Source organism: Coptis chinensis, chromosome 7 (genome assembly GCF_015680905.1).
Source record: "Coptis chinensis isolate HL-2020 chromosome 7, ASM1568090v1, whole genome shotgun sequence".
Lineage (NCBI taxonomy): Eukaryota > Viridiplantae > Streptophyta > Magnoliopsida > Ranunculales > Ranunculaceae > Coptis > Coptis chinensis.
In genome coordinates, this window is record NC_141462.1 from 20,432,643 (window position 1) to 20,447,845 (window position 15,203).

Sequence of the window (15,203 nt, forward strand, 5' to 3'; positions counted from 1 at the left end):
ATCTTTTTCTTTTCTACTCCTGTTCAATGATCTCTCTTTCCATCCGATGATCCTTAACTTCCCACCTGTCCTTTTAGGGTTCTGCGGCCTCGCTCCTGTGCTTCCACTTCCCCCTTCCTTATCTCGCGTCTGGTATGACTCGAAAACCCTGCTGATGTTACTCCTTGCTGACGTCACTTTAGGGTTCCACGGACATGATTCCCTATTTCGCGCTCCCATCTCCTTACTATACTCCGGGCCTAACGACCTATCACCTCAATGGTCATAAAATGGGTTGATACAGATGCCCCCTCTCGGCCCTCGAATTGATATAGGTCCACGGGCCGAGACTCAACAGTTGGCTCCTCAAAGAGTTGTCTTGTCTGGGATACTTTGTTCGAATCCAAAGCATTATCTCTTCTGACAACCACGTTTTAACTCCTACCTTGACCTTTGAATCCTTACCATGTGTCCTTGGGCACGTGTCCCACAACGCACGCCTAACTGTCCTTGCCTCTTCAATTCTCGCAAACACATGTACCTACCTCTGGGTAGTTCGTTTCTCTACTAACGTGTTCTCTTTGACCATTTTTGCCCTTGCCTAATCGAATCCCGCCCAAACACCTTCTAAAGCACTCCTTCATCTTCCAAACTCTACATTTTCTTTTTTCACGCACTGCCCCTTCATTTTCCCTTACTTTCTTCTCCCATTTTCTCCACTTCTACAACCTTACTTTCTTCATTTTCTCCCCGGTGAAGCTTTCTTTGCACCTCACTCCTGATCCTCCATCGTACCTTGCTTGGCAACTGCTCTACCCCGATCAGGTTTGCGTCTTTCCCTTTCATTTCAATTTTGGTGCATATTTGTTGATCACGTTTATTTTTTCACTGTTCGTTCACCTTTTTCCTCACTGGGTGCCCTACACCAATCTTGTTCCCCTTCTCCTTCAAATTCTGGCTCTTGCAATGTCAGATTCTGATTCTAGTGGCTCATCCGCAACCAGATCTGCCATTTATGTGTCCTCGACCCCCACAATCTGTGTCCTCGCCCCCCTGATCTACCGACTCCTCCCCCAAATCTAGATCTTCCAGCCCCGCCGCTGACCAATCAGAGTCCCCTTCTCCTTAGCCAACTCATCCATCCGCTACCCCCTCCACCTCTGGGAGACCCTCTACGCTTCCTCCTCCACCATCTTACTATCGCAGACCTAACCTGGCTGCGGTCCAAGCGGCATACGTTATTCCTGAAGACATAGTCTTAGAACATGTGCCTGGTGTCACCCATTTTCCTCATCTAGTCCCACCGCGACCAGGTTATCTAGTAGCCACCGGGTTACGCTTCCCCCTGTCTTTATTGGATGTTGAGGTTTGCAACCACTTCAATATCCCGCCTTGCCAAGGCATCAGCAACTTCTGGCAGATCATGTATGCCACTAACTACTACAACAAGTCACACACTCCGCAGATTCGCCTCCATGACATCACTGCCCACTACTTCTTAAAGAAAAGCACCAAGTTTGGGAGTATATGATATCAATCCTTCTGTATGCGTCCGCGGAAGAAGTCTTTCGTTCTCTGCGTGACCACTTCTGATAAAGTCTGGCACCACTACCCACTGTACATTTTGGGGAATTTCCTTTCCGGGGACCTACCCCCTGAAGTATCCTTGAGGCAATTTTACTTCCTTAGAAGCGGTGAGTGTGGTTGTACTAATGTATATCTTCTTTTATATGTTCCAGGTTGGATTCTGGACTCGCTGTCCCAAATATACACCGATGTCTCTTCTGATATTTTTTCCAAGCTTCGCGACCTAGGGAGCGGCCAATGCGACATTCTTGGCATCGATCCGGATAAAGGCAGTCCGCTCCTCCTTGACCCCTCCCTCAAAGATATTGGCAAGTACCAGGGCCCTCTTTACCGATTGCCGCCGCTCAAAGAAAGGAAACCCAAGCCTTCTAAGCATAAAACTAAGCACAAAGTTCATCGGTCCTTTGGGTTTACTACTAAGATCTCTCATTCCCAGGTGCTTGCTCGGAAGGCCGCCGTCAGAACTTCGGCTACCGCGCTCGATAACATCCCAAAGTCGTACTCCTCCATTATCGACTAGGAAGACGATTTTTCCAGCCTCATAGCCAGTTCTGCTACCATGGATGTGTCTAAGCTCAAACTTTGGGATAGTGATTCTGATGGTGACGAGCCCACCGACTCCGCTACCAAGGGCCTTCCTGCTAAAAAAGCTAAGGTCTGCCTCCACCGCCTCTGCCAGGGAATCTTGACCGGCTTCACCACGGCCTGTGGCTCCAACACACCGCTCTGGGAAAGAGGCAGTTCCGATTGGTCCCCTGCCTACTGGGCCAGTGGAAATCTGGCATCCCCAATTAAAGGCTAGGGACCGGGACGTCACCACTTGTGACTCCGCTCTGGAAAATCCGGCGGTGACTACGTATCTATTCTTCAGCTCCCACCTACCCAGGGATCAGGCTTATGGGGATTTTGGCTCCTTCGCCTCCCATCGGGCTGCGATCTACACCAACTGGGAAAGAGTACGTCCTTCCCCTCTTTCCTTTTCTTTTCTTACTGTTACTTTTCTCTAACTTTATCCTCCCCTCCAGTTGAGCCTTGACGTCGGATACGTCATCCGCGGCCTCACCAATACCCTGGACGCGCTGGAGTCTGTAAAGAATGAGATTAATGGTCCAGAGGGGTGGAGGGCGAAGTACGCGCAACTGGAGAAAGAGCGAGATGATGCCCGCCTAGCCGCGCTTAAGCATCATAAGGAACTCCAGCGCGCCGAACAAGCTCACCAGGACTATGTGGCTGGCGTCACCTCAAAGGTTGAGAGCCAAAGGGAGGCAGATAGGGTCGCTGCTTAGGCAGTTCTAGACAAATCTTTGAAGGACACCGCGGACCATTTCAAGACGCTGGCCTCCAAGAAAATAGCCATGGAACTAAAGCAACAACTAGACGCCCTTGCTACAGCCGGATGTGTCCTCCCTGCCCCGTCTCCAGTCCCTGTCATTCCAGACTCTGTGGCCCCATCCACAACCCCTGAGTCAGAAGTCGCCGTACAGCCCGTTGAGGCGACCTCCCCCATAAATGTAAATGGAGCTGCCTCCAGGGTAACGGGGATCATCAACAAGAAGATGTGTTCGAGGATCCACAGTGAACATTGCCTGTATATTTTTCATGGGCTGCCTTGCTTTTATCAGCGCCCTCTTGTGTGTTTGTCATACAATTTTGCCTGGATTTCTGGGTACCCCCAGCAGGCCGTACTAGAAATTGTTTTCTCTTCTTTTTTTTTTTTGTCAACCTATGGTTCTGAATATATTCTCTTATCCATGCATTAATTTGCTTATTGTATTGCCACTTATTCACATTACATAAGTCCCTCATGCACGCCCATGGCCATAGAAATGTCGGGGGCAACCTAGTTTACCCCCGAGTAAAATTTGGACTTCATCGTCAGCGAAGGTCTCATTCCCTGCTGCCATGGAGATATTGGGGGTAGTTCTGTTTGTCCCTAGGTTGATTTTGGAGATGTTGGGGGCAACTCAATTTGCCCCCACTTTGAATTCAAACCTCATCATTTGCGAAGAGCTCATCCCCCCCCCCCCATTGCCATGGAGATGTTGGGGACAGCTCAGTTGGCCCCCAAGTTGAATATGGAGATGTTGGGAGCGGCTCAGTTTTCCCCAAGTTGAATTCGGACCTCATTGTCCGCAAAGGGCTAATCTCCCACGCTGCCATGGAGATGTTGGGGGCAGCTCAATTTGCCCCCAAGTTGAATATGGAAATGTTGGGGGCAGTTCAGTTTGCCCCCAAGTTGAACTCGGACCCCATCGTCCGCTGTCTTTGGCCTAATCCAAATACAAACAAATTAACACAAATCAGGGAGATGGAGTTTGCTATCACTTTCATTGACATATAAAAGGGCTCAAAATATCATTACAAAGCTCAATGTTCACATCTCATGAAGCAACTAAACTTTTCTTTAATTGAAAAACTATACACAAAGTTACTCATAGAACTTCTTCAACATCCTGATGTTCCACGGCTACTTAATGTTCTCTCCCATGAGCGTCTACAACTTGTAGGTCTCGAAAGTTCCTGCCTCTACCACGGTGTATGGCCCCTCCCAGTTGGGGCCCAACTTTCCATCTGTTTCCTTCTTGGTTGCCGGAGTCACTCGCCGAAGAACACGGTCACCAACATTGAATTTTTGCGACTTCATCACGCACTTGTTATATTGTCTCTGTAACCTTCTATGGTACTCTTCCAATCTGATGCGCACGGTGTCCCTCCTTTCCTCAGAAGGTTCAGCTCCCCAGCCAATATGGTCTCATTAACTCCTGCCTCAACAGCTTTAGTTCTGGTTGTCGCGACTATCATTTCCACAGGAATCACCGCCTCCACACCATAAGCCATTGCAAACGGCGACTCTCCGATAGATGTCTGTGGGGTCGTGCGGTATGCCCAAAGTACCTGGTGTAACTCCTCTGCCCAAGACCCTTTATGTTCCTCCAACTTTTTCTTTAGATTATCCATTATAGTTTTGTTCGAGGACTCTACCTGCCCATTTCTCTCTGGATTGTAAGGGGTCGAGAACCCTTGCTTGACTCTGAATGCTTAGAGAAATACTTTCACTTTTCCCATTGTAAACTGGGTACCATTATCCGCGATGATGGTGTGCGGTAGTTCGAACCTACATATGACGTTTTCCCACATAAACTTCCTCACTTGCTTCTCCTTCACCTGTTGCAGAGCCACGCCCTCAACCCATTTTGTAAAGTAATCAGTCGCGGCTAGCATAAACCTCCCTTTGCCACTCGCCATGGGCAGGGGTTCGACGATATCCAACGCCCACATAGCAAACGGCCATGGGCTAAAGACCTTGTGCATGGGTTCAGCTGGTGAGTGTATCAGCGGTGCAAAGCTCTGGCATTTCCTGCACTTCTTGGCATATTTTGTTGCATCTCTCTTCATGTGAGGCCAAAAATACCCCTGTGACAGGAGCCTATGAGTCGTTGTCCTCCCGGCCGAATGGCTCCCACAATCTCCTTCATGAATTTCTCCCAACACCTCTTGCACCCTCTGCGGTCCCAAACATTTCAACAGAGGTCCGCTAACGCTTCGTCGGTACAAATCCCCATCCAGCAAGGTGTATCTTTGAGATAACTGTTCCATTCTCCTCCTTTCTCGCTTGTCCTCTATCTCTATCCCCGAAAGGAAACTCTTAATGGGTTCCATCCACCCCGGCTCTTGCCCAGTAATTAGCCATATTCCCTCTTCCACTGCGGCACTCAGTTTACTCAACACCCTGACTTCGATGGATCTACCTTCGGTTCCAGGTAATACCGCGGCCACATATGCCAATGCATCGGAGTGTCTATTCTCTCCCTTGCCTAGATGTGCAAAACTAATCTTTTCGAATTCGTCTGCCCTTTTCCGCAATACTTCCAAATACTTTGCCATCCTTGGACATCAAGCCACGAACCCTCCGTTGACCTGACATATTACCAAATTCGAATCCGAATACACTATCAGCTCTCTCACACCCAGATCCCTGGCCAAGTTTAAACCGGCTATCACTACTTCATATTCAAACTCATTGTTTGACGCAGCGAAACCCAGCTTCATTGATAACTCCAGACGAGTATTCTCGGGCATGGCCAACACCACCCCAATTCCACTACCTGTATCGGTAGTAGACCCATTTGTAAAGACTCTCCATCCGTTTCGCATGTCCCAAGGATCCAGAGGGTCGTGGTTTTGGTCCATTTCCTGTTCCATGACCATCTCCTCCCCCCAGGTAGGGTCCTCAGCCAAAAACTCGGCCAGGAATTCAGCCATAGCTTGTGCCTTCCTTGCGGTCCTGGCTTGATACTCAATGTCATAAGAACTCAGCATCACCGCCCATTTCAACATTCTCCCTGATTTCTCCGCCTTCAGGGCCTGCTTAAGCGGCAAGTTAGTCACCACTATCACCGAGTGAGCATCAAAATAAGGTTTCAACTTCAGCATGGAAAAGATCAAAGCCAAGGCAAACTTCTCAATTCTACTGTACCTTGCTTCGGCGTCCAACATCATCTTGCTCTAGAAGTAGACCGGCCTCTCTGCCTTGTCCACTACCCTTATCAACACTGAACTGATTGCATATTCTGATACCCCCAAATACAAATACAGCTTTTATCCCTGCCCTGGGCATAACAAGATCGGGGCCTTTCCCAAATACTCTTTTAACTCCTGGAAAGCCCTTTCGCATGCCGCAATCCATTGAAAGTCGGTCGTCCTCCTCAAGAGTAGGTACAAAGGTCGGCACTTATCTGAGGAATTCGCTATGAATCTGTTAAGAGCTGCGACCCTCCCGGCCAACCTCTGAACCTTTTTCACATTCCGCAGAGACGCCATTTCCAACAGTGCCCTTATCTGATCCGGGTTTGCTTCTATTCCGCGATATGTGACAATGTATCCCAAAAACTTTCCGGATGTCACCCCAAACATGCACTTTTTTGGGTTCAGCATCAGTTTGTGTTTTCGCAGTATAGAGAATGTTCACTTAGCCCTGCCAAATGCTCTTCCTTGGCTATACTCTTCTCCATCATGTCATCTATATAGATTTCCATTCCCTTTCTGATTTTTCTTTTGAACATCTTCTCCCCCACTCTCTGAAATGTTGCCTCGGCATTCTTTAGCCCAAAAGGCATTCTAGTATAACAGTACGTTCCCTCCTCCACTATGAACGCGGTCTTCTCTTGATCAGGGATGTACATCACCACCCAATTATAGCCCATCGATGCATCCATGAACGAGAAAATCTTGAATTCCGCGGTTCAGTCCACCAATTCATCTATCCGCGGCATGGGGTAGCAATCCTTCGGGCACTCCTTATTGACATTAGTAAAATCAACGCACATTCTTACTTTCCCGTTCTTTTTAGGGACCACTACCACATTTTACAGCCATTCAGTAAACTTGCATTCGCAGATGATGCCTACCTCTTTCAACTTCTTCACCTCCTCTCGAATCCTTTGCGCGTACAGTGGTTTCATGCCCCTCATCTTCTGCTGGACTGGTCGAGCCCCTTCCCTCATATGTAATCTATGACAAGCGAACTCCGAATTCAATCCCACCAAGTCCTCGATTGTCCATGCAAACACATCCCTGTTCTCAGTTAACAAGGCAATCAATATCACTTTCCAATCCTCCGACAAACTTGCTCCCACATTCACGAACTTCTCCTCATCCGCGACCCCTATATTCACGACCTCCATCTCATCCATCGTCTTGGCCCCGACGAGCAACTCCTTCTCATCGGCCACGGATCTATAATTGCTATGCTAGCTTGTCACCCTTTTCCGGCGCCTCTTTATTTGGTGCGCGGACTAAACCTTTCACTGTCACTTGCTGGATGTTTTGTGTCACGACCTGATCACCCCTTATCTCATATGTTCCCCCATTAGTCAAGAAGCGGACCACTTGGTAATACGTGGATGGGATGGCCTTCATCTCATGGATCCATTTTCTTTCCAAGATTGCGTTGTATTGCGATTTGGTATCTACTATCATAAAATGGGTAAAAACCAACACCAGCCCTGAAGTCACCAGCAGTACCAATTCCCCCAACAGCTCCGTCATGCTGTCATTGAAGCTGGACAAGTTAGTTTGAAGGGGCTTCATCTGCGTCCTGTCAATGCCCATCTCTTCCATTACACCCTTGAATAATAGGTCCACTGAGCTTCCACAGTCTACTAGGAGCCTTTTCACCATGTAATTGCCCATCGCTATTGTGATCACCAGTGCATCCTCGTGAGGAGAGGTTACAGACTCCAGATCTTTCGGAGTGAACTCTATCCTGTCAACTCCCTTGCCTGCCCCTGGAACCGGCCGCGGAGTACTCAGAACCTCATTTGTCTGCTGCAAGCTGGCTGTCCTCCTCACCTTATCTCTATGGGTGTTCCTTCCCAGTGTTTCTCCACTAAAAATAACATTAATTGTACCTAAGATCCTAGCCGCGGTAGGAACCCTTTCGACAGGCTGCACTTCCTTGATAAACTCCTTCAGCTTTCCTCTCTCAATCATCCTTTCTACTAACCATTGCAATGCAAAGCATTCATTGGTGGCATGATTTCTGACCTGATGATATGCACAAAACGGTTTTTCCTCTATTTCCCTGGGTGTGTTCCGTGGCTCTTCATAATACTACTGTCCCTTGATTAACTGCAAAACTTCTTCCAATGGTTTGTTTAGTGGTGTTAACTCTATTTCGCAATAAGGTTTTCCCTCCCTGTATTCTCTTCTGGCTTGATCCCTGCCACTTTCCGCCTTTTGTGTTTCCCCTCTGTAGGCTCCCCTCTCTCGTGTCGTGGTCCTTTCTCGGTCTCTCCGATCCTCCACTCCCACAGCTTGCACTGACTTTTCAGACTTCTTGTGTTCCTTACTGTTTCTCTGCAAAATGTCCTCGTACCTTATATATCTTTCTACCTTCAGATACAAAGCATGTAATGTAGTAACTTTGATCTTAGATACAGACTCATGGACTCTGGTTCCCTGTTTCAGTCCATGCTGGAATGTTATGACCGCAGTGCGATCATCCAGATTTTCCACTCGTAGTGTCTCTTCCTTAAATCTGCACAAAAAATCCCTCAGTGTCTCGGTGGGCTTTTGTTTTACATTAAAGAGATCCGCGACATCTACTACCCTCTTTTTCTGGTGGATGAAATGATTTACGAAGGCCTGCTCCAGTTCCTCAAACCTTCGTATACTCCGCGACTCCAATCGATAATACCAGTCCGACGCTCCTCCCTTCAGGCTAGCAGGAAACATCATACAGCGGAGCCTATCATACTCCACCTCTTGCCATAGCGGCATCTGCTACCTAAAGTGATGCAAATGGTCCACTGGATCCCCTTTCCCATCATATCTCTCAAACTCGTGGTTGCGTGAACCTCTTAGGTACCTCGAAATTCCATACTGAGTCAGCAAGTGGATTCTGATTCAGGCTAGTCACCACCTTCTGTGCCGCACCTTGTTTCTCTTTTTCCGCCGCGTGGCTAGCTTCTCTGTCCCTTTCAATCATTGCCTGCACCATTTCCATGGTAATGCCTCCTGTATTGTTTGCTCCGGGTTCTTGAGGGAGTTCATCGCCTTGTCCCTCCACTTCACTACCCTCGGGTTCTGCTGTTTCCGCTCCCCCCTGAGTGGTTTCCCTTTCTCTCCTCAACTCATCATTCTCCTCTCTAAGCCTCCCTATCTCCTCTTGAAGCAATCTAGTCAATTCTGCCACCGTATCTTCGACTTCCTCTTCTGGCATCTCCTCATTCTCAATATTCACCGTTTCTTCCTCCCTTACCTCAGCTCTCACTCTTTTGGGTCTCCCCCTTCCTCTTTCTCTCCCTCTTCCCCTCTTAGTTGTAGGAGCCATGCTCTAACCTTTCCTTTTTCTTACTAGGTCGTGGACTAACTCGTCCCCACAGACGGCGCCAAATGTGTTGACCACAAAGATCCCTAATACTCTCCTCTCTATCTCTCTTCCCTAGCCTCACTCTTTTCTCTCTTTTTTCTTCCTCTTCTTTTCTTTAATGTTCCTTTATATATCTTCTTCTTTTCTACTCATATCCGTTGATCTCTCTTTCCATCCGATGATCCTTAACTTCCCACCTGTCCTTTTAGGGTTCCGCAGCCTCGCTCTTGTGCTTCCACTTCCCCCTTCCTTATCTTGTGTCTGGTCTGACTCAAAAACCCTGCTAACGTTACTCCTTGCTGATGTCACTTTAGGGTTCCACAGACATGATTCCCTGCTTTCCACTCCCATTTCCTTTCTATACTCCGGGCCTAACGACCTGTCACCTCAATGGTCATAAAATGGGTTGATATAATGATTCTAGTTCTAAATTTCATGACAATTGTTTGAATTGGGAATTCTAGTTCTCCTATTTAGAACTGTTGAATTTCATGACAAATTTAAAATGGGAATTCCTCTAGCCTCCTATTGAAAAAGGAAATTCTAGCACTTCTAATTAAAACGAGAATCATTCTCCTATTATAATGGAAATTCCTCTCATATTGAAAAAGAAAAATCTAGCACTTCTAATTAAAAAGAAAATCATTTTCCTACTAAAAATGGAAATCACACTTCTAAATTAAAACAGGATCCCTCTCCCAATTAAAAAAATTGATTTTAAAACTTAATTAAAATAATTTGTTGAGAAATTAAAAAATAGTGAACACTTCTCCTTTTAGAAACCAACTTCAAATGGGACTCTCTTTTGCTCCCACAAAGGGTATTTTTCGAGATCTATTAAGATTCCACGTCATCTCCTATTAAAACTGGAATTCCTCCTCCCTATTAAAAAGGAAAATTTTAGCACTTTTACTTAAAATGGGAATTTATTTTCTAATTAAAGCGGAAATCCTTCTCCTACTGAAACGGTCCTTTACCAAATTAAAAATGGGTTTTTAAAGCTCAATTAAAATGATTGTTAGAAACTAAAACGGGATTCTTTTTTCTTATCCCAATTCAAACGATTATAATTTCATAACAATCGTTTGAATTGGGAATTCCCATTATAGTAGGAGAATTATTCTAGTTCTAAATTTTTGTGAGGAATTCAACAGTAATGCTAGACCGACACACTTATTTGATGTATTATTTGGACCTACTAATATGTCAAAAGTCATAATCATTGATTTATATAGAGATACGTGTCCGTGTGTATTATAATGCAAACCAACATTATCCAAATAGTGAGCCGCAATAGTAGGTCTAAAAAGTAGGTCCGTGCGGCACTACTCGGAATTCAATGACTGATAATTATTAGCTTAAGTTTTTTAAGTTGATTTAGCAATGTTTTCTTATTGGAGTCGTATAAAATTTCCTTGTCAGATGTTGATGGACTTATTAGAGTTGTGTTGTATTAAGAAACTTCTTAAGATTAAGAGTTCATATTGTATTAGGAAACTTCTTGTGATTAATTACGAGTATCCACTTGGCATACATATGTCTCAAGAATGCGCCATCTAGAAAAGAGATTGTCCACAAAAGATGTACTCTGCTTTAATTAAGAGTTCATGTTGTATTAGGAAATTTCTTATGATTAATTAAGAGTGTCCACATGGCATACATATGTCTCAAGAATGTGTCCCTTAGGAAAAAAAAATTGCCCACGTAAAATGTATTCTGTTTTAATATTGAGAGAAGTGATATATATATATATTGATATTGATTGACATGATTCTATCAATATTTAATAACACTAAGACCCAGTAGGATCCAAAATTTGGTTTCTTATTACAAGGAGAAATCCTTTCAAGTTGCATGATTGCTTAGATATGGCATATCTATCTACTTTATTTGATGTAGCTCATTTTTGACTCGGTACTGATCAATAGTATGTAGAGTTGCGCAAATACCCTGTTAGATAACCAGATTTCTGTCTCGACTCTTTAGACTTTGAGAGCCCAAAAATTAACTGCTTGAACTTTGATTATCATCAGAATAAAAATCCGTCATCCCTTTTCAGAATTTCCACCAAGCAACTATATAAAGTGTAGGCCAGCTAAAAGGATATTCAGAGCATCTAATTAATGTTCTAGATGATCATAAGGTCATTTTAGACGGACTTTTCCAGTTAAAGAAAATTCGTTGGCATTGGTTTGATTTTTGAATGATAGGCAACCACTATACTATAGGTTATAGAATGCAAAAATCGTATTTGAATTGATTTCCAGAGAACTGATAAATGTGCAGTTTTAATTTCAATTACCAACACGAGGTTGCGTTTTTAAGCGCTTTTCTGCAAAATTATAATTCTCAAATCTAACCATACGCCTGCTTCCACAATATAAATTACTTCTGAGCTTCGTCATACATTTCAAGCAGGTAAGAGAAAAATAAAACTTTAGAAGCACACTTCGCACTGTGCTTGAATGCACTTGGCCACAGTACATGAGCACAATCAGTTACTACTTTGTTAAATATATAACTAAAACGTTTATATATTGGTACTACAACTAATCGATCGCATTTCTAATATAAATTAGTATATATACAATCACATACTTAACAACACTAACTGAACTTCCATGGAAGACATTGGAGTCTAGTACACGACCCATCCCAGGTACTTCTGCATACCCCTTCCTTGCCATCACAACATTTACAGCCTATTCCAAGGGTCTTGAACACCTTTGAATACCCTATATCAATATCAAACAACTACCATAATAAGTAAACATCATCAAAAGTATATAAGTTGAGAGAGAGAGAGAGTATAGTATAAGTTGAGGGTTAACTTGATTCTACTTACTTGTTTGCTCCAAGATAGGGTGGGGTCTGGAATCAGCACCAGGTAACCTATGAGCTTGAGCAAGAAACATCAAAACCAAAACCAATAAAACACAAGGCTTAGAAAGAGCCATTTTCTCTTTGGAATGACAATATGATTGAGAGCAATATAACAATATATGTGATTGGGAGCAGTTAGCTGCTTAGCTATATATTTGAACAACAAGGCCAATCAAATAAGGACTATTCGGAGTGTCGAATATATATATTAAATGACTGATTAGCAATATATACTAATTATATACTGTAGTTTATTAACTCTTTCAAGTGTGAACTTGTTTTGGTATTGTTGGACTTCTAGAACAAATTTGTTGGGCGTACGAAAATTTCCACGTTAAATACGTCGTTTTGAGAGTGGAAGGTTCCTCTCAAGTTGGTTGAAATACCCGGCCCACAATTTGCGCAATTCGGAGTAAAAGATCCTTCCATTTGTTTTTTTCTGACTGATTTTGTTTTTTTCTCTGAAACTTGTTTGATGGTGTGATTGTGGTGACATTGACGTACACTTCTTGTACGCGCAAATGTTAATATGTGGTCACGGAGTTTTGGCCTCGATGGACACACTAATAAGTTGAAAGTTCTGATGCTGCAATAAATACTCTGAACAACTGTTTGCGGACAACTGTTTATTGATCAATTTAAAAGGTCATATAGCAGCCCTTTGCAATTTGCATCCACGTCTGCTTAAATATGCGGCTAATTTTTTTTTGGTGAAGTTAAATATTCGGCTAATTTAAAATAGATTATCTATTGACTTAAAACTTTTCCTTCTAGAATGACAAATCGAATGATTATAAAGCCATTTGATTTTGTACTCTAGCTCACCGAGGAATAGGCTGCATATCAAATGCGGCAATCGAACACTTCGTATGCTTCATGTTTGAGTTTGAGTATTAGTGTATTACCATTTCACCTCATGCAATACAAGGTTGAGTGAAACTCAAGCCTACCGCTAGAGTCGAGTTTCAGTATAGTCAGGGCCGTCTTTGAGTTTTTAATGGCCCTGTGCAAACGGCGAAATGTGGCCTTCTTTCCGTCTTCCATCAACACAAATTGGATCATCGAAATATTTCTCTTCTCGCATTTTTGGCTGCAAAATCATCAATGAAGCTTTCAAAGTTAATTTTATTTAAAAATTCATTTTCAATAGATATTAACGCTAGCCCATTTAGACTTTCTTGTGACATAGTCGATCTAAGGTATGATTTCAATAATTTTAATTTTAAAAAACTTCTTTCTGCATACGCGTCAGTAATGAGAACAATCAACAAAATTCTATAAGCTATGAATGCATTAGGAAAACAATCATGTCGTTTCAAGAAATCAAGTTAGGTGAATAATATTAGACTAGATTACTTTTGAATTAAATTGAGTTATTGAAATAATATTTAAGAAAAGGAAAAATTGATTTTAATCTCTAACTTACTTGAAAAATAATCAAAATTTAGGTGAATAAGTAATTGAGATTGATCGAAATGAAAATTAATACAAATCCACAATTGTAAATAAATAAATTATTGAGAATGAGAGGATACTAGATGGTCATAAGGTGAATGAGGGGTTTTTTTTTTACTACTTCTTTTTGTATTTGAGTAATTGAGGACAACTCAAGCAATTAATTGGAATGATTTTCCAAAAGAAAACGTTATTAATTAGGAAGAGAGAGATCTAGTCATTGAGAAGATCTCCTCATCTATTATATTTATTGTTATTTTTTTTTATGAACATAATTAACGAGAAAAGAGAATATGAGAGAATCAACTGTTTACGGTAAAAATTTTTGGTTTTTTGGGTTTTTCATCGGTTTGGGCTTTTGATTTGTGAAATAAATCTTTTCCACTAAAACTATTTTTTTGGGCCTTATATATTGGGAGCCCTATGCAGTCGCCCACATGGCACCTGCTCAGGGCCGGGCCTGAGTATGCTAACGCTCACGTAATGTCGAACGAGCTTAAGCGAGCAAGAAAGAACTTGATACTGTGTCTAGCACAAAATTCATTGTAAACAACTTCTTTACACTCTAGGTTTTGGTATTCAAGCCGAGCCATTGGAGTTTATCTTCCAAACAAACAAATTTATTTTTCAGTCATGAATATTACTAAGTTATTTTTTCTTCTATCAGAGAATATAGTTTGGAGAAAATAAATTTAAAAGAAGTATGTATATACAAAAAAGGAGGGGGAATCCAAAAAACCAATTTTTAAATGAAAATAACTCGTAAAGACAAATAGTCCGGATTTGAAATAAATGTTTTCCGATTTTACCATTTCTGTCGTTTTGATAAGGTATGTTTCATGGTGATGTATGAACAGTGATTGTGATTGTTCATAGGGCTGGAAATGGAGCGGGTTCGGGTCGGATTTCCACTCAAAACTCTTTACCATATTTGGATCCATCCAAATTCGAGTCGGATTTTGGATATCCATATCCATTAAAAAACAACAAAAAATACACTATTTTAATAATTTTCATATATAAATGTAAGATATAAATTAATTTTTAGGCATCAAAATAGAACAAGAAATGGGCCTCAGCCCTTTGTTTATATTTTGGTTATGTGAAAACACCCTCCCATCAGCCCATACCACATAACCTCCTGTTTTGTGCATCTCATCAAATAAACTCTCTATTATTGAAATTAGAAAAAAAAAATCACGGTATGCTTTATTTTCCCAAATTTTTTTGCTTCCTTTTTTACCCTTTTGATGTAAGGTGCCATATTCATCATCATTTAAACGAAAAAGAACACTGATTCAACTTTGACATTAGAAGAACAAGGTTCGGCGATGAAGAAATTAGGTTTGGCAAAAAAAGATATATTTTTCAACAATGAAGAAATCAAGTTTAACAATGAAGAAATATGGTTTCATGAAGAAGAAAC

General features: G+C 42.6%; 2 protein-coding genes across 2 annotated transcripts; both read right to left on the minus strand.

The window, feature by feature from the left end:
- Positions 1-5,460: 5,460 nt before the first annotated feature.
- On the minus strand, positions 5,461-6,066 carry LOC147486528 (uncharacterized). The gene has a single exon (XM_086573765.1). It carries the CDS (start codon positions 6,064-6,066, stop codon positions 5,461-5,463), a length of 606 nt encoding a protein of 201 aa, XP_086429891.1.
- A 1,245-nt stretch (positions 6,067-7,311) lies between these two features.
- Positions 7,312-8,058, minus strand: LOC147486529 (uncharacterized). The gene has a single exon (XM_086573766.1). The coding sequence runs from the start codon at positions 8,056-8,058 to the stop codon at positions 7,312-7,314; it is 747 nt and encodes a 248-aa protein (XP_086429892.1).
- Positions 8,059-15,203: the final 7,145 nt, after the last annotated feature.